This window comes from Oncorhynchus kisutch, linkage group LG5 (genome assembly GCF_002021735.2).
Source record: "Oncorhynchus kisutch isolate 150728-3 linkage group LG5, Okis_V2, whole genome shotgun sequence".
Taxonomy (NCBI): domain Eukaryota; kingdom Metazoa; phylum Chordata; class Actinopteri; order Salmoniformes; family Salmonidae; genus Oncorhynchus; species Oncorhynchus kisutch.
Window position 1 is genome coordinate 38,574,606 of NC_034178.2, and position 20,846 is coordinate 38,595,451.

General features: G+C 43.5%; 1 protein-coding gene across 18 annotated transcripts in view; it reads left to right on the top strand.

Moving 5' to 3' along the window:
- LOC109891016 (calcium-dependent secretion activator 1) overlaps positions 1–20,846 on the top strand; it is a 181,600-nt gene that overhangs the window by 126,676 nt on the left and 34,078 nt on the right. For 4 of the 18 annotated variants that reach the window (XM_031825019.1, XM_031825021.1, XM_031825026.1 and 1 more), the window contains exons 17-21: positions 833–880; positions 4,933–5,039; positions 7,769–7,777; positions 9,648–9,804; positions 12,025–12,166. In XM_031825019.1, coding sequence (XP_031680879.1) covers positions 833–880; positions 4,933–5,039; positions 7,769–7,777; positions 9,648–9,804; positions 12,025–12,166 — 463 coding nt within the window. Of the gene's footprint in view, positions 1–832; positions 881–4,932; positions 5,040–5,258; positions 5,289–7,768; positions 7,778–9,647; positions 9,805–12,024; positions 12,167–20,846 lie in introns of all 18 variants that reach the window. The other 14 variants (XM_031825030.1, XM_020483253.2, XM_031825029.1 and 11 more) reach the window with 5 other exon arrangements.

Here is a 20,846-nt window from a genome sequence, read left to right on the forward strand (position 1 = left end):
TTCTTTATTATTACAGCGTTTTACTGTATGTCCTGAAGGGTGTGTTTTCTTTATTATTACAGCGTTTTACTGTATGTCCTGAAGGGTGTGTTTTCTATATTATTACAGCGTTTTACTGTGTGTCCTGAAAGGTGTGTTTTCTTTATTATTACAGCTTTTTACTGTATGTCCTGAAGGGTGTGTTTTCTTTATTATTACAGCGTTTTACTGTATGTCCTGAAGGGTGTGTTTTCTATATTATTACAGCTTTTTACTGTGTGTCCTGAAAGGTGTGTTTTCTTTATTATTACAGCTTTTTACTGTATGTCCTGAAGGGTGTGTTTTCTATATTATTACAGCGTTTTACTGTGTGTCCTGAAAGGTGTGTTTTCTTTATTATTACAGCTTTTTACTGTATGTCCTGAAGGGTGTGTTTTCTTTATTATTACAGCGTTTTACTGTATGTCCTGAAGGGTGTGTTTTCTTTATTATTACAGCGTTTTCCTGTATGTCCTGAAGGGTGTGTTTTCTTTATTATTACAGCGTTTTCCTGTATGTCCTGAAGGGTGTGTTTTCTTTTTGGAGGTTTGGGTTTTGTTTGGATGTGTATGTTGGATGTGTATGTTTTACTGTATGAAGCTATGTGTGTGTCTATGTCTGAGTACTGGTTAACATCAGAGGGTGAAAGATGTTGCTCAACCACCTGTTTTCCAGACTTCCACTCTATCCTGCTCTTACGCTTTCAGTACTGACTATCCTCTCTTCTTTCTCTCTCTCTCTCTCTCCCTCCCACCGTCCTTTGTCTCTCCCTCTCTTTCATTCTCTGCTCCCCCTCGCTCCTACTCTCACTTAGCGGAGAAAACTCAGAAAGATAAGAAAGATCATCAGGATCAGGATCCAGGTGACATCATATATATGAGCATATCCTAACCCGGCTCGAGCCATAGCAACATAACATCTCACAGCCTTCCTGAGGCACGGCCTGGAAATGTTACAGGAACGTTGTGACAGCGTTATGTCTCCACACCCCTGCCCTGTAGTTTCCCCTGTACCTGCACTGCATTCCAGTGATGGAGATGCAGCCCTCCCCAGTGGGTGATTGTGGTAACCTTAACTGTCAAGTCCTCTCTCTAACCCTCCTGTTAAGACCGCTCATCTGTGGTGGCTCCCCCAATGGACATCCTCTGAATTGTTTTAAAATTCTTCCTCTTTCCTATAATGTGGCCTTACTGCACTAGATTACTTCCAGGAAGTAAAAGAAGTGAGGAAGTGCGGAAGAGGGAAAATGGAGGGAGCAATTTTAAGACCATTCAGACCATTGCCATTGAGTATCACACTTGTGTGATTGAAACCTGCAGAGTTAGCACTGCTTTATTGCAAGTACATGTCAGTTACAGCAGTTATTACATGCTTTGGAATGTATGCTGTTGTACAATTAAAGTATTACTTCCTCTGCAGAAAGTGCATGAACTATAAATATCTCCAATGTACTAAAATGCAATAGTTTTGAATACAAACCTGTCATGGTTTGGTATTGATGGTTGCAAAATTTGACCATAAGTGATGAGATGGTTTGGATATTCTGACTGCTATTGTCCATAGATGACCATGTTTTTATATCAATGGAAATGTTGATACATTGGAAATAAATATGTGAACTAAGATGAGATCATAGATGATAATAGCACATACTGTAGTCATCATAGGTATTTATGTCACTTCAGACTGTTTCAGGGTTGCGATCCTGCTGCACTCTTAGGAAAAAAGGTGCTATCTAGAACCTAAAAGCGTTCTTTGGCTGACCCCATAGGAGAACCCTTTGAAGATCCCTTTTTGGTTCCTGGTAGAACCTTTTTGGGTTCCATGTAAAATCCTTTCCACAGAGGGTTCTACCTGGAACCAAAAAGTGTTCTAACTGGAACCAAAAACTGTTCTCCTATGGAGACAGCGGAATAACCCTTTTAGAACCCTTTTTTTTCTAAGAGTGTGGTGTCACTCTGGGTGACACATTGTTTCAATTCCACTGAATAGACAGAGTTCACACCTGCTTTCCCAGGTCTAAAACAGCAGACATCCCTTATACTGTAGAATGTGGCAATACTGAGTTTCTGTTATAGAAGATCTAGATGTGTGCCCTTGTCCCTCACCTCACCTGTATCACTCCAGCCCCCCTGCCCCTTCATTGACGAAGGGAAGAAGTTGCCTTTTTGTTTGAGGGCATTCTTTTAATCCCTCCATCCAGATGGGTGACTAGGCTGTCATTTCAAAACTCAGTCAAAGAGGCAATCCTCTGTCCACAGTTCAGTCCACGGACACCACTGGGCTTAAAGTGCTATGCCAGTGTGAGTGCGTCACAGAACTGTACCTCTGTACACTGCCAATTAAACCCCCGCTACTACAGAATACCGACTAGCACAATGACAGATGTGTATGCCGGACAAAGAGCAGAAGCAGTGAGGAGAGGACTTCTGCCAGTGTAAAAGTCCACATTGTCACATTAATCTCTCCATTTTACTGGGACTGTAAACAGACTGATAAATGGGAAATAAGTAAGTCGGTGTTGTTCTGAGAAGTCTGTCAGACTGATTCGCTAAGAAATGGGTAAGTCAGCCATATTGAAAGATCTTTGACCCTGCCTGAGATGCCCTGAAGTCTGAACGAGGAACCAAATATGTATGGTACTGTATAGGCTACTACCCAGTCCCCCAGTTACCTCTGCTGACTCTCTCTCACACATATACAGTGGGGAGAACAAGTATTTGATACACTGCCGATTTTGCAGGTTTTCCTACTTACAAAGCATGTAGAGGTCAGTATTTTTTATCATAGGTACACTTCAACTGTGAGAGACGGAATCTAAAACAAAAATCCAGAAAATCACATTGTATGATTTTAAAGTAATTAATTTGCATTTTATTGCATGACATAAGTATTTGATACATCAGAAAAGCAGAACCTAATATTTGGTACAGAAAGCTTTGTTTGCAATTACAGAGATCATACGTTTCCTGTAGTTCTTGACCAGGTTTGCACACACTGCAGCAGGGATTTTGGCCCACTCCTCCATACAGACCTTCTCCAGATCCTTCAGGTTTTGGGGCTGTCACTGGGCAATACGGACTTTCAGCTCCCTACAAAGATGTTCTATTGGGTTCAGGTCTGGAGACTGGCTAGGCCACTCCAGGACCTTGAGATGCTTCTTACGGAGCCACTCCTTAGTTGCCCTGGCTGTGTGTTTCGTGTCATTGTCATGCTGGAAGACCCAGCCACGACCCATCTTTAATGCTCTTACTGAGGGAAGGAGGTTGTTGGCCAAGATCTCGCGATACATGGCCCCATCCATCCTCCCCTCAATATGGTGCAGTCGTTCTGTCCCCTTTGCAGAAAAGCATCCCCAAAGAATGATGTTTCCACCTCCATGCTTCACGGTTGGGATGGTGTTCTTGGGGTGGTACTCATCCTTCTTCTTCCTCCAAACACGAGTGGAGTTTAGACCAAAAGGCTCTATTTTTGTCTCATCAGACCACATGACCTTCTCCCATTCCTCCTCTGATCATCCAGATGGTCATTGGCAAACTTCAAACGGGCCTGGACATGCGCTGGCTTGAGCAGGGGGATCTTGCGTGTGCTGCAGGATTTTAATCCATGACAGCGTAGTATGTTACTAATGGTTTTCTTTGAGACTGTGGTCCCAGCTCTCTTCAGGTCATTGACCTACCGTGTAGTTCTGGGCTGATCCCTCACCTTCCTCATGATCATTGATGCCCCACAAGGTGAGATCTTGCATGGAGCCCCAGACCGAGGGTGATTGACCGTCATCTTGAACTTCTTCCATTTTCTAATAATTACGCCAACAGTTGTTGCCTTCTCACCAAGCTGCTTGCCTATTGTCCTGTAGCCCATCCCAGCCTTGTGCAGGTCTACAATTTATCCCTGATGTCCTTACACAGCTCTCTGGTCTTGGCCATTGTGGAGAGGTTGGAGTCTGTTTGATTGAGTGTGTGGACAGGTGTCTTTTATACAGGTAACGAGTTCAAACAGGTGCAGTTAATACAGGTAATGAGTGGAGAACAGGAGGGCTTCTTAAAGAAAAACTAACCGGTCTGTGAGAGCCAGAATTCTTACTGGTTGGTAGGTGATCAAATACTTATGTCATGCAATAAAATGCAAATGAATTACTTTGAAATCATACAATGTGATTTATGGATTTTTGTTTTAGATTCCGTCTCTCACAGTTGAAGTGTACCTATGATAAAAATTACAGACCTCTACATGCTTTGTCAGTAGGAAAACCTGGAAAATCGGCAGTGTATCAAATACTTGTTCTCCCCACTGTACCTTCTCTTCACCATATTACTTATTATTTTCTTTTCTTCAAAAGCCTGACATTTATGTGTGGTATCATCACAACCTCATTGGTCAGTTGAGCTGGTTGGGTTTTGTCCGTTGGTTGTGTTTTGTTACATGATTGCTGTAGACTGAGTTGGTATCCATTAGTAATAGTAGTATGTGAACACCAGACTTTATTGTGTTTTTTTGTTCTTCAAGATGGATTTGATGCGAAAACAATTATTGTAATAATGCAAATACTTGCACTCTACACTTGTTAGTGGTTATATTTATCCTGGTTGTCACAGCTATCCTACTCAGCTGGGGAAAGTACCAGACGACAGTGAGAGTAGTTTTGCATGTCACATGTTAAACATGAAGAAAATAACATGAGTGCTGCACGACGTTCTGCACATTTTGCATGGTAACTGTGGAACATATGTTGTTTTCCCTGTTTTCATTTGTCTCATTATACCTGTGTTGTTCTTGATGGTGTTATTACAGTGTTGCCCTCTGAGGCTTACACAATAGCACACCTTTACCATTACCGTTGATGAGACGTTGTGGGGAGGTTTTACAGCCATGTGTCTCCCTCCATATTGACCTGTGACCTTTGTGCTTCAGAGAATGTAGGGCGCTTAGTCACCCCAGCCAAAAAGCTGGAGGACACCATCCGCCTGGCCGAATTGGTCATCGAGGTTCTCCAACAGAATGAGGAGCACCATGCAGAGGTGAGTACATTACACACACTCTGTCGTCTGTCTGTCTGTCTGTCTGTCTCGCTCTCTCTCTCACACACACACACACACACATTATGTCTAATATATTCCTATCAAACACTGTGCAACGTGACCAGGGAAAATCCAAAGTCAGTTATTACCAGAGCAGAGAATGAATAACTACAGAGAACCATGCGGCATTTATTCTGTGTCTGACTCTGTGTTTAACAGGCTACAGTCACAAGTACTGGAAATCAGTCGGTACAGTATTCCTATCTCTGTTTTCTTTCTCCATATCTCACTGGTGCATGCTAGCCAGACAGCCCTGGCCTGCACGGTAGGAGGTCAAGGTGTGGTTTCAAAGGTCAAAAAGGTTTCATAATTTCATGTGCACCGGGCTTATTTTTGGATGACAACGATGAGCAGTGCACAGTTTGACTGGGGGACTTCTGATAGGGTTACTTTGTTTGCTATACATGCCCACCTGGATGTGAAAGCCAGCGGGGCTTTAATTAACCCTATTACCTCATATCCTACCCTAGGCACTAGCTAGGAAGTTTTTCTCTGTGATGTCACAGTTGCTTTTCCTGTGAACAAGGGTGTCCCCCACAGAAGTTGCATGGGTCTGGTAGAGCAGTGTAGTACAGTGTGTAGTGTAGTGGAGGTTGGGTGTGATGATGATTCACAGACTCGATCATCCTGTTGTTGTATCACACACTTTTTAGTGGCACATGACTGTATTTGTACTCTTTCCAGAAACGTGAAGAGAATTTACAGACCTCAGTGACCCATTTTTAAACACCAAATGTGTCTATTGATTATGTGGCTAGTGCAAGTGCATGGTTTTCCTCATGTATATCATGTTTATTCACAAAATAGAATGTTGGCATACAGTGCCTTGCGAAAGTATTCGGCCCCCTTGAACTTTGCGACCTTTTGCCACATTTCAGGCTTCAAACATAAAGATATAAAACTGGCTTTTTTTGTGAAGAATCAACAACCAGTGGGACACAATCATGAAGTGGAACGACATTTATTGGATATTTCAAACTTTTTTAACAAATCAAAAACGGAAAAATTGGGCGTGCAAAATTATTCAGCCCCTTTACTTTCAGTGCAGCAAACTCTCTCCAGAAGTTCAGTGAGGATCTCTGAAGGATCCAATGTTGACCTAAATGACTAATGATGATAAATACAATCCACCTGTGTGTAATCAAGTCTCCGTATAAATGCACCTGCACTGTGATAGTCTCAGAGGTCCGTTAAAAGCGCAGAGAGCATCATGAAGAACAAGGAACACACCAGGCAGGTCCGAGATACTGTTGTGAAGAAGTTTAAAGCCGAATTTGGATACAAAAATATTTCCCAAGCTTTAAACATCCCAAGGAGCACTGTGCAAGCGATAATATTGAAATGGAAGGAGTATCAGACCACTGCAAATCTACCAAGACCTGGCCGTCCCTCTAAACTTTCAGCTCATACAAGGAGAAGACTGATCAGAGATGCAGCCAAGAGGCCCATGATCACTCTGGATGAACTGCAGAGATCTACAGCTGAGGTGGGAGACTCTGTCCATAGGACAACAATCAGTCGTATATTGCACAAATCTGGCCTTTATGGAAGAGTGGCAAGAAGAAAGCCATTTCTTAAAGATATCCATAAAAAGTGTTGTTTAAAGTTTGCCACAAGCCACGTGGGAGACACACCAAACATGTGGAAGAAGGTGCTCTGGTCAGATGAAACCAAAATTGAACTTTTTGGCCACAATGCAAAACGTTATGTTTGGCGTAAAAGCAACACAGCTCAACACCCTGACCACACCATCCCCACTGTCAAACATGGTGGTGGCAGCATCATGGTTTGGGCCTGTTTTTCTTCAGCAGGGACAGGGAAGATGGTTAAAATTGATGGGAGGATGGATGGAGCCAAATACAGGACCATTCTGGAAGAAAACCTGATGGAGTCTGCAAAAGACCTGAGACTGGGACGGAGATTTGTCTTCCAACAAGACAATGATCCAAAACATAAAGCAAAATCTACAATGGAATGGTTCAAAAATGAACATATCCAGGTGTTAGAATGGCCAAGTCAAAGTCCAGACCTGAATCCAATCGAGAATCTGTGGAAAGAACTGAAAACTGCTGTTCACAAATGCTCTCCATCCAACCTCACTGAGCTCGAGCTGTTTTGCAAGGAGGAATGGGAAAAAATGTCAGTCTCTCGATGTGCAAAACTGATAGAGACATACCCCAAGCGACTTACAGCTGTAATCGCAGCAAAAGGTGGCGCTACAAAGTATTAACTTAAGGGGGCTGAATAATTTTGCACGCCCAATTTTTCAGTTTTTGACTTGTTAAATAAGTTTGAAATATCCAATAAATGTCGTTCCACTTCATGATTGTGTCCCACTTGTTGTTGATTCTTCACAAAAAAATACAGTTTTATATCTTTATGTTTGAAGCCTGAAATGTGGCAAAAGGTCGCAAAGTTCAAGGGGGCCGAATACTTTCGCAAGGCACTGTATTTTTTAACAGACCTTGACCTCTTGAGTATGTTTTGAAACAAACAAAAAATGTTTTGGATCATTTCTCTCTTTCACTGTCATCATCGCATATTTTCTGCCCACTAACCATTAGAAGAAAAAAGTCAACACGGGGACACCAACTTTGCAGAAGTGTACCTGACTTAACCCCTTCCTGTTCTCTCATTGTTTGTTTTGTTTGCGGGGAATGTCCGAACAGGGCAAAGAGGTATGTGATAGATCCTGATAACATGACCTCTAACCCTCGCCACCCCCCACCTGCCATGACCCCTAACCCCTAACCCCTGCCACACCCACCTCCCATACTATGTGCATGTCCTGAAGATGCCCAATACCCAGGGATGATCTTAACTGTTCCCATCTTCCTTGTCTAGTAATAGCCTTGTACCCCAACTTCTTCCCTTGTAGTTGCTGTCAGCCCATCCCAGAGAGTTGTGCAAGTGCTTGTTCAACCCAAAGGGTTGCCGTTGGTGATAAGGCATAACCCAACAAGCACTGTGGCAGTGTCCCTGTCTATCATACTTAGACCCCTCCTACTGAAATAGTAGCCTCCCCCACCACCATCTGGTCTGGTGCAGTTTTCTCTGTCCACCCCAACTGCCACAGCCAACTCTGGTCCTATCCTGTCAGGGAAAGACCTGCTCTGTAGTGCTGTGTGTTTGAGGATAGCTGTGTGACAGGTAAGAGAGGTGATCCAGTCACCTTGACCCAACAAGCTGATCCTCCTCCATTGTAGACTTGAGTACTCTCAATGGAAAAAGCATGCCATTTGTCAGGGTCAACGTAACCCACTCTATCCCCTCTTGCATTTCTCAAGTGCATTGTTGTGTGAATTTCCCCATTAGAAATTTACACTAACACTGTCAGTAGACCAGCAGAAGCAGCAATAGACACATCTTCCACTCCACAACTCAGGACCCTCAGTCACCTCATTCATTCAGTTTGAGTCAATTCCATTTTTATTCAACTCAATTGGCGAATCTAATACAATGTTTGTGTATAGTGTATGACATGTCCAGTAAAGACCATTAATTGACTTGAATAGAAATTAAACCGACCCTTACTGTTACTCAATTCAGCATCCAATGTGGTGCATTAGAAGATTAATCCTCCTCGAAGCCTATAATGAAGATATTATTTATGGTTATGAGCTTCACCATTTTCACCCAGAGATCCTGTTGCTGGTTGCTGCTGGCGCTGTCATGCCAACCGTCCCATGCCAGAGTGCATGGGAACATTCACATCACAGAGGTGTGACGATGTGAATGGCTGCTGGCCAAGGCCTCCAATGGGAAGAGATAGGGGAGCATGGGAAGCTGAGTGTTAACCTGCATGAGACCAGCCTGTTCCAGACTCTGTCACTCCACTGATTCTATCTATCCTATGGGGAGGCTCAGAGCAGCTCTGTGTGAATGACTTAGTCAAGGAGCCGTGTCTATGCAGTTCTCTGTGTCTCTCTCTGTGGTCCAACAGAACAGCGCACGTTTAGCCGTGCTCAAGCGCAGAACTGAAACACTGTGCTCAAAGCTGTGAAGTGTACCCCAGAGATCTCTGTGTGATGCCTCAGAGGTGACAACTTGACTCTTATTGTGAAAACGAGAGAAGAAAAGAGCCCTTATATACTGTAGATCGGTGGAGTAGCATTCTCTCCCTTTTCCTCTAGAGAATGACAGTGCTGTGAGGCTTGTAGTTAGAGATGTGCTTGTATTATATTTGCATAATCTTATCCTCAATTTGTGTTTATGTCTCTCTCTCTTCGTAAGTTTCTCTACCTGCCTCCCTTTTCCCCTCTTCCACCCTCTATTTATTTCTCAAACGTCCTTTATCTTCCCATTCCTCTTCTTCTCTCTCTACCCTCTACCTCTTTCGTTCATTCCACCTTCTATCAAGTTCTCTTTGTCTATGTATTCCTCTCTCCTCTTTCGTTCATTCTCCACTCAATCCATCTCTCTCTCTCTCTCTCTCTCTCTCTCTCTCTCTCTCTCTCTCTCTCTCTCTCTCTCTCTCTCTCTCTCTCTCTCTCTCCCCCTCTCACTCAATCATTCACACTCTCTCGCTCTGTCTCTCTCCGTCTCTAGGCGTTTGCGTGGTGGTCTGACCTGATGGTGGAGCACGCGGAGACCTTCCTGTCTCTGTATGCGGTGGACATGGACGCTGCTCTGGAGGTGCAGCCCCCTGACAGCTGGGACAGCTTCCCTCTCTTCCAGCTCCTCAATGACTTCCTGAGGACCGACTGTGAGTGACTCCAACCCTGATCCAGGCCCTGAACCAGGGCTACATTATGAACAGACACGCACAGCGTTTAGCACTCCAGAACCATACAGCACACACTTAACATGAGTGGAGCATTCATGTCACATAGGACTGGGTTTTTATTGAATATTCATTGTCGTTGGTCTTGGCAAACTGAAGAAACTAAAACCTAGAGTTGAGATCTAATGTTACTTTCCCACAGCATGATCCTTTCTGCATTTGACTTCAGTATAATGAAAGGGATGAAGGTAATTGAGAGGACAATAGGGCGCTATGGGAGCTTCGCAGTAAGAGCTGAGAGACTAACAGTGAAATGGTTGCTGTGGGCCCTGTCATCTCCCTAATGAACTGCAGTTGCCGTAGGAGCACTGTCCAGGGTGCTGAAAGCGTGAGCCAGAAAAGAAACACTTACCACTGCCTTTGTGAAGTGAACCTACACTTGCTAATTGTCCCTGGGGAATGTCTCCTTTTAGCTTGTCAGCCAGGAGTCTGGAAGGATGTAATGCAGTCTGTTGTTCACCTGCAGTGGCTTAATGGACTTAGACTGGAACAGCTTGTTATGCTCACTTGCTACTGCTGCACAATTGGCCACATTCACAGTGGCATTTTATTTTTTAAATAGCCGATTGGTTATTCACATTGCAATGATCATAGTTACTAGACCATCTGGATACAAGCCAAACAGAAGGGCGAAATTAATGGTATTCTTCCCCAATTGACTTTTATAATACCAAAGGCTCCAGTGATCACTGCATGTCAACACATGATGTGTTGGATTTCATAGTGCACACTTTACATACAGTATAACTGATGTAGCATACATGGACTAATTCCATGTAATACTAGTCATTCTAATTCACATGACTTTGACAGCATAACTCAACATGCAAACCTCACACGATGAGTGATATGGTCACCAAAATAGCATCCATCTATCCGTCTCCCTCAGGGTCCTCCACAGTATACAATGTCAAAATCTACACTACACACACAGTGCAACATCCCCACAACTACCATTCCATATCACAGGGGCAATTTACACAGAAGGTCATTTGTTTTGTCTCCCCACAGCAGCTAGCTTATATGGCAGGAAATAGCCCTAGCACCAGACAGGCGCCAAAAGTCAGACGCCATTGAAGCAGTTAATGAGATCTAAAACAGAAGTGGCTGGGAGAGGGGCGAGCCCTGCATCCTCACTTCTGGACAAATACATCAAAGTGTACAGCAGCCGCTCAAGTGGCTAATTGGAGAGCGGCAATCAAGGAACAAAATAAGCATCGCACCTACTGTGTATCATCGACCTTGACTTCTATACACGCAGCACACACATATAGCCTACAAACACTCACACACAGAGAGAGGGAGAGTGAGCGCTCAAAGGGATAAAATACAGACCCACTGTGTGGAGCCGTGAGCCATCGCATTAGCACACACTGGCCTCCATTTTATCACCCGTGGTCTGTGTTAGCGTTGCCTTTTTACCAGCTGAATATAGAGGAATCATGCCTTATCTGAAAAAAAACTATAGGCAACAGATATACAACAGAGAGAATAGTCTAGTACGGTAGCTGATAGAGAGGAGTTAGACTACTATTAGCTTCCTTCTGATAGGACTCAAAAGCTTAAAGCAAGGGGTCCACAGCATAGCTTTCATAAGACCAGTGTAACAAACCTCGTCCTCCTCTTCTGAGGAGGAGAAGCGAGAAGAATCGGAGGACCAAAACGCAGCGTGGTAAGTGTGCATAATGTTTATTTTAAAACATAAACTGAACACTGAGAAATACAAAACAATAAACGTGAAATGAATGAAACAGTCTAGTGTGGCGACAACCACTAACACGGAAGACAAACACCCCCCCCACCCAAAACTGAAACCCAGGCTACCTAAGTATGATTCTCAATCAGGGACAACAATTGACAGCTGCCTCTGATTGAGAACCATACTAGGCCGAACTCAAAAACAAACATAGAAAAACAAACATAGACTGTCCACCCAACTCACACCCTGACCATACTAAAGATAAAATAACAGAACTATGGTCAGAACGTGACAACCAGTCCTTTCAAAGACAGCGATCACTTCAAGGAAGACAGGAAGGAGAAGCATTTCCAAGTCATTCTCCCTTGGCTGTTAAATTGATGATTGTTCCTTTGGTGTTACAATTTAATGAATGACTTAATATATGCTCTTTCCTGTCTCAGATAACCTGTGCAACGGGCAGTTCCATAGACACCTGCAGGACCTGTACGCCCCCCTTGTGGTGCGATATGTGGACCTCATGGAGTCATCTATCGCCCAGTCCATCCACAGGGGCTTCGAGAGGGAGTCCTGGGAGCCTGTCAAGTAAGGGCACCTCAACATCTAGAATCAACACCCTATTGTAATGATTATATATCCTGGGTGCTACACAGTTTCGGCATTCAAGATGGCTATAGCAGAAACTGACAGGCATCCAGACTAGTCATACTGCAGTAGCCTAAGCATACCTTTCTTCATGTAGGCCAATTAATCAATGAAGGATGTTGGGTTCTACCCAACATACAATATAGGTAGATGATAATATATTTTCAAACATGAATTACTGTCAATGATTTTAGGCTTTCCTGTTCATTTTAAAATAAATGTTCAGATATTTTTGGGGTGATCATTTGTACCATGTATTTGTACATGAACTAGGTTGATATCCACATAAATGATGTATACTGAATAAAATATAAACACAACATATAAACTGTAGGTCCCATGTATCACGAGCAACAATAAAAGATCCTAGAAATGTTCCATATGCACAAAAAGCTTATTTCTCTCAAATGTTGTGCACAAATGTGTTTACATCCCTGTTAGTGAGCATTTCTCCTTTGCCAAGATAATCCATCCACCTGACAGTTATGGCATATCAAGAAGCTGATTAAACAGCATGATCATTACACAGCTGCACCTGGGGACATTAAAAAGCCACTCTGAAATGTGCAGTTTTGTCACACACACAATGCCAACGATGTCTCAAGTTTTGAGGAAGCGTGCAATTGCCATGCTGACTGCAGGAATGTCCACCAGAGCTGTTGCCAGAGAATGTAATGTCCATTTCTCTAGCATAAGCCACCTCCAACGTCGTTTTAGAGAATTTGGCAGTACTTCCAACCGGCCTCACAACCGTAGACCACGTGTAACCATGCCAGCTCAGGACCTCCACATCCTGCTTCTTCACCTTTGGGATCATCTGAGACCAGCCATCCAGACAGCTAATGAAACTGAGGAGTGTTTCTGTCTGTAATAAAGCCCTATTTTGACTTAACCTAATTCTGATTGGCTGGGCCTGGCTCTCCAGTGGGTGGGCCTGGCTCCCATGTGGGTGTGACTATGCCCTCCCAGGCCCACCCATAGTTGTGCCCCTGTCCAGTCATGTGAAATCCATAGATCAGGGCCTAATTCATTTATTTCAATTGATAGATTTCCTTTTATGAACTATAACTAATATTTTTGTTCAGTATATATTTGTGGGCAATTGTGTAAAAATATATGGTAACTATTTACTTTGACTACATATCCATAACACTTATTACTCATAAGTATTTCATGAACATGTTATAACAGGTCTCAAGCCCAATATTAAAGGTTCACTAAATATATCCATAGCATATCTATAGCATATTCATGTCATGCTATGCAAGAGCTCATATTTAGGTATCTTAATAGATCCATCATTACAATGACAGCTTAGTGTCATCATTATGGCTGTAGTCAAAAGTATGCTTCTACCATACCAGTGTTAGTGAATATGCCAAAATGCCAAACCACGTTTAGATAATGATGCTGATATATAGCCTGTACCAGCCCCATTTCCCCCACCGGCCGGTATAGGCCCATGACTTACCTTCTTCTTCTTCTCACTGAGGTCAATGGTGCATAAAGTTCTCCACGGGTTTGAATCCTCTGGGTAAATTTTACAGATCAAATTGTGTAGTTGAGGGTCATATCATAACTCTTTCATATCTCATTAGCAACTCTCGTTCACATCACAATTAAGTAGGTCATACTGGTCTATAACCCACACATGAAAGATCTATCTATGTATTCTATGCAGTCACATTCAAGTCAAATCTGTTTTCACATTCATAAAGCATGTATAGCTATGCACTTCATGGTAATTACCTGTACAGTTTGCCACGGATCTATAACACCAACAATAAAGGTCTATGTATGAATTCTATGCAGTCAATGTAATATAATTTAGATTTTCCTATTCATAAAGCATTTATAAACGTGCCTCAATTATCAAAAAGAACACAGACACAACACAGAATTTTAAAGGAAATATGAACATTTTTATTTACATTTTCTAGATGTAGCACATAAATCAATTGCTGAGGACATTGCCGAAATATCTTACTATTCACATTTTTCAGTTAAACTTTTCTTAAATATATTGAACAAAGATTGATATTTATTGTATTCATATTCAATTCCTCATTTCAGACTCATAGCTAGCAATAACTATTTTAGTATGTAGTATTTAGTATGTATTCACTAATGTAGCTAGCTAGCTAGCTTAGCTCCTGGCAATGTCAACACATTTTCCAACTTTGTCAATAAAAGTTAAACTCATCATTAAACTCATAAGACATTTAGTTAACAATGGTAGCTATCTGTTTATTTTAAGACATACATTGTACTTTTGGACATTATGAGGTGAAAAATTATACATATCATATCGTCCTTCATTTGGCAAATCTGACCATAAGTCTATCCTCCTGATTCCTGCTTACAAGAAAAAACTTGAACAGGAAGTATCAGTGACGCACTGAATTAGGAAGTGGTCCGATGAAGTGGATGCAGTTTCGCTAGCACAGACTTGAATATCTTCCGCGATTCATTTGATGGCATTGAAGAGTTTACCACATCAGTCAACAGCTTCATTAATAAGTGCATTGACGATGTCATCCCCACAGTGGCCGTACGTACATATCCCAACCAGAAGCCATGGATTACAGCCAACATCCACATTGAGCTAAAGGCTAGAGCTGCCACTTTCAATGAGTGGGATACTAATCCAGACGCTTATAAGAAATCCCGCTGTGCCCTCCGATGAACCTTCAAACAGGCAAAGCGTTCATACAAGACCAAGATCGAATCCTATTACACCAGCTCTGATGCTGACAGGGCTTGAAAACTATCATGAAATACAAAGGAAAACTCAGTCGCGAGCTGTCCAGTGACGCGAGCCTACCAGACTTGCTAAATTCCTTCTATGCTCGCTTCAAGGCTAGCAACACTGAACCATGCATGAGAGCACCAGCTGTGCTGGATGACTGTGTGATCACGCTCTCCGTATCCAGTGTGAAAGAACTTTAAACAGGTTAAAGTTCACAAGGCCACAGGGCAAGAAGGATTACCAGAACACCTTCTCAGAACATGCGCTGACCAGCTGGCAGCTGTCTTCACTGATATTTTCAGCCTCTCCCTGACGCAGTCTGTAATACTTACATGTTTTAAGCAGACCACCATAGTCCCTGTGCCCAAGAATGCCAAGGTAACCTGTCTAAGTGACTATCACTCCTTAGCACTCACATATGTAACCATGAAATGCTTTGAAAGGATGGTCATGGCTCACATCAACATCCCAGACACTCTGGACCCACTCCAATTTGCATACCGCCACAACAGATCCACAGATGAATCGATCTCCATTGCACTCCACTCTACCCTTTCCCACATGGACAAAAGGAACACCTATGTGAGAATGCTGTTCATTGACTACAACTCAGTGTTCAACACCATAGTAACCTCCAAACTCATCACTAAGTTAAGGACCCTGTGTTTCAACACCTTCCTCTGTAACTGGATCCTGGACGGCCCCAGGTGATGAGGGTAGGAAACAATGTATCCGCCACTTTGACCCTCAACACGAGAGCCACTCAGGGGTGTGTGCTTAGTCTCCTCCTGTACTCCCTGTTCACCCATGACTGCATGGCCGCGCACGACTCCACAACACCACCTCTCCCATAACGTCAGCATGTTTCATATTTAATCATATACATCATTTAGATGTAACTCTGACATATACATTGTGAAATCTCTTAAAGTTACAATGTTTCCATTATAACGTCTTAAATGATATCACAAAACAATAAATTATCTGACATGATAGTTCTTTAAGTCCCTCACGACCATTTCCCACATTCTTTGTTTTAGAAATATTGTTTCATTATCCACTTTTGGATGTTGGGAGTTTTGGCTGGAAGAATCTCTTTGTAACAAAAGGGTTATTTCCCCTTAATACTGCATGGCAAGGGAGAGAAAGTTCCTCCAAGGTATTTACAACCGTCATAAAACTGGCCACCTCCCCCAGGAGTATCTTGAAAAGGCACCTTTGATCTCCATCCAGGAGGGCAAGTCATGGCACTAGTCACTTTATTCCTACCTACAGTATATGTACGTACAGTTGAAGTCTGAAGTTTACATACACCTTAGCCAAATAGATTTAAACTCAGTTTTTCACAATTACTGACATTTATAGTAAAACTTCCATGTCTTAGGTCAGTTAGGATCACCACTTTATTTTAAGAATGTGAAATGTCAGAATAATAGTAGAGAATGTAACGGCATTCTTCCTCCTCTTCTGAGGCGGAGTAGCGAGAAGGATCAGAGGACCAATGCGCAGCGTGGTAAGTGTCCATAACGTTTATTTTAAGACATAAACTGAACACTATATGAAATACAAAACCATAAACGTGAACATGAACGAAAACCGAAACAGTACCGTGTGGCAACAAACACTCACACGGAAACAAACACCCACCACTCAAAAGTGAAATCCAGGCTACCTAAGTATGATTCTCAATCAGAGACAACTAACGACACCTGCCTCTGATTGAGAACCATACTAGGCTGAACTCAAAACCCCAACATAGAAAAACACACATAGACTGCCCACCCCAACTCACGCCCTGACCATACTAAATAAAGACAAAACAAAGGAAATAAAGGTCAGAACGTGACAGAGAATAATTTATTTCAGCTTTTCTTTCTTTCATCACATTCCAAGTGGGTCAGAAGTTTACATACACTCAATTAGTATTTGGTAGCATTGCCTTAAAATTGTTTAACTTGGGTCAAATGTATCGGGTATCCTTCCACAAGTTTCAAACAATATGTTGGGTGAATTTTTGCCCATTCCTCCTGACAGAGCTGGTGTAACTGAGTCAGGTTTGTAGGCCTCAGGGCTTTGTGATGGCCACTCCAATACCTTGACTTTGTTGTCCTTATGCCATTTTGCCACAACTTTGGAAGTATGCTTGGGGTCATTGTCCATTTGGAAGACCCATTTGCGACCAAGCTTTACTTTCCTGACTGGTGTCTTGAGATATTGCTTCAATATATCCACCTAATTTTCAAATCCTCATGATGCCATCTATTTTGTGAAGTGCACCAGTCCCTCCTGCAGCAAAGCACCCGTACAACATGATGCTGCCACCCCCGTACTTCACGGTTGGGATGGTGTTCTTCGGCTTGCAAGCCTCCCCCTTTTTCCTCCAAACATAACAATGGTCATTATGGCCAAACAGTTCTATTTTTGTTTCATCAGGCAATGTCCATGTGCAGTTGCAAAACGTAGTCTGGCATTTTTATGGTGGTTTTGGAGCAGTGGCTCCTTCCTTACTGAGGGGCCTTTCAGGTTATGTCGATATAGGACTCGTTTTACTGTGGACATAGATACTTTTGTACCTGTTTCCTCCTGCATCTTCACAAGGTCCTTTGCTGTTGTTCTGGGATTGATTTGCACCTTTCACACCAAAGTATGTTAATCTGCCTCATTGCCTGTATCCGCTACGGAGCCGCAGTCAAACGACCACCCCTCATCACTGTCAAGCGCTCCCTAAAACACTTCTGTGAGCAGGCCTTTCTAATCGACCTGGCCCGGGTATCCTGGAAGGACATTGACCTCATCCCGTCAGTTGAGGATGCCTGGTCATTCTTTAAAAGTAACTTCCTCACCATTTTAGATAAGCATGCTCCGTTCAAAAAATGCAGAACTAAGAACAGATACAGCCCTTGGTTCACCCCAGACCTGACTGCCCTCGACCAGCACAAAAACATCCTGTGGCGGACTGCAATAGCATCGAATAGTCCCCGTGATATGCAACTGTTCAGGGAAGTCCGGAACCAATACACGCAGTCAGTCAGGAAAGCTAAGGCCAGCTTCTTCAGGCAGAAGTTTGCATCCTGTAGCTCCAACTCCAAAAAGTTCTGGGACACTGTGAAGTCCATGGAGAACAAGAGCACCTCCTCCCAGCTGCCCACTGCACTGAGGCTAGGTAACACGGTCACCACTGATAAATCCATGATTATCGAAAACTTCAATAAGCATTTCTCAACGGCTGGCCATGCCTTCCGCCTGGCTACTTCAACCTCGGCCAACAGCTCCGCCCCCCCCGCAGCTCCTCGCCCAAGCCTCTCCAGGTTCTCCTTTACCCAAATCCAGATAGCAGATGTTCTGAAAGAGCTGCAAAACCTGGACCCGTACAAATCAGCTGGGCTTGACAATCTGGACCCTCTATTTCTGAAACTATCTGCCACCATTGTCGCAACCCCTATTACCAGCCTGTTCAACCTCTCTTTCATCTCCTCTGAGATCCCCAAGGATTGGAAAGCTGCCGCAGTCATCCCCCTCTTCAAAGGGGGAGACACCCTGGACCCAAACTGTTACAGACCTATATCCATCCTGCCCTGCCTATCTAAGGTCTTCGAAAGCCAAGTCAACAAACAGGTCACTGACCATCTCGAATCCCACCGTACCTTCTCCGCTGTGCAATCTGGTTTCCGAGCCGGTCATGGGTGCACCTCAGCCACACTCAAGGTACTAAACGACATCATAACCGCCATCGATAAAAGACAGTACTGTGCAGCCGTCTTCATCGACCTCGCCAAGGCTTTCGACTCTGTCAATCACCATATTCTTATTGGCAGACTCAGTAGCCTCGGTTTTTCGGATGACTGCCTTGCCTGGTTCACCAATTACTTTGCAGACAGAGTTCAGTGTGTCAAATCGGAGGGCATGCTGTCCGGTCCTCTGGCAGTCTCTATGGGGGTGCCACAGGGTTCAATTCTCGGGCCGACTCTTTTCTCTGTGTATATCAATGATGTTGCTCTTGCTGCGGGCGATTCCCTGATCCACCTCTACGCAGACGACACCATTCTATATACTTTCGGCCCGTCTCTGGACACTGTGCTATCTAACCTCCAAACAAGCTTCAATGCCATACAACACTCCTTCCGTGGCCTCCAACTGCTCTTAAACGCTAGTAAGACCAAATGCATGCTTTTCAACCGGTCGCTGCCTGCACCTGCATGCCCGACTAGCATCACCACCCTGGATGGTTCCGACCTAGAATATGTGGACGTCTATAAGTACCTAGGTGTCTGGCTAGACCGCAAACTCTCCTTCCAGACTCATATCAAACATCTCCAATCGAAAATCAAATCAAGAGTCGGCTTTCTATTCCGCAACAAAGCCTCCTTCACTCAAGCCGCCAAGCTTACCCTAGTAAAACTGACTATCCTACCGATCCTCGACTTCGGCGATGTCATCTACAAAATGGCTTCCAACACTCTACTCAGCAAACTGGATGCAGTCTATCACAGTGCCATCCGTTTTGTCACTAAAGCACCTTATACTACCCACCACTGCGACTTGTATGCTCTAGTCGGCTGGCCCTCGCTACATATTCGTCGCCAGACCCACTGGCTCCAGGTCATCTACAAGTCTATGCTAGGTAAAGCTCCGCCTTATCTCAGCTCACTGGTCACGATGGCAACACCCATCCGTAGCACGCGCTCCAGCAGGTGTATCTCACTGATCATCCCTAAAGCCAACACCTCATTTGGCCGCCTTTCGTTCCAGTACTCTGCTGCCTGTGACTGGAACGAATTGCAAAAATCGCTGAAGTTGGAGACTTTTATCTCCCTCACCAACTTCAAACATCAGCTATCTGAGCAGCTAACCGATCGCTGCAGCTGTACATAGTCTATTGGTAAATAGCCCACCCTTTTCACCTACCTCATCCCCGTACTGTTTCTATTTATTTACTTTTCTGCTCTTCTGCACACCAATATCTCTACCTGTACATGACCATCTGATCTTTTATCACTCCAGTGTTAATCTGCAAAATTGTAATTATTTGCCTACCTCCTCATGCCTTTTGCACACATTGTATATAGACCCCCCCTTCGTTTTCTACTGTGTTATTGACTTGTTAATTGTTTACTCCATGTGTAACTCTTTGTTGTATGCTCACACTGCTATGCTTTATCTTGGCCAGGTCGCAGTTGCAAATGAGAACTTGTTCTCAACTAGCCTACCTGGTTAAATAAAGGTGAAATGAAAAAAAAATGAAAATGAAAAAATCTCTATGAGACAGAACGCATCTTCTTCCTGAGAAATGGCAGGTGTGTGGTCCCGTGGTGTTTATACTTGCGTACTATTGTTTGTACAGATGAACGTGGTAACTTCAGGCGTTTGGAAATTGCTCCCAAGGATGAACCAGACTTGTGGAGGTCTACAATATTTTTTCTGGGGTCTTGGCTGATTTCTTTTGATTTTCCCATGATGTCAAGCGAAGAGGAACTGAGTTTGACGGTAGGCCTCCACAGGTACACCTCCAATTGACTCAAATGATGTCAATGAGCCTATCAGAAGCTTCTAAAGCCATGACATCATTTTCAGGAATCTTCCAAGCTATTAAAAGCCAGAAGAATGCTAGGCTGTCACCTGGAAGCGATGCCACCATGACTTACCTCTCATCTGCAGTCAAAACATAGAGAATGATAGAGGCTTCTAGTTGCCGAAAGGCCGTATTAGCATGGGCAGCGCCATTGAGGGCTTCCAGCATTTTATTGTAGTCAACTGGGTGGGACATCCAACTTCGTTGGCTGATCCTTGTTGGAGTCATGTCCAACTGGGTCATCAGGCGGGATCAGTCAATCGTGAAGAAGAACATTGACTACTTCTAAATGGAGATAGCCT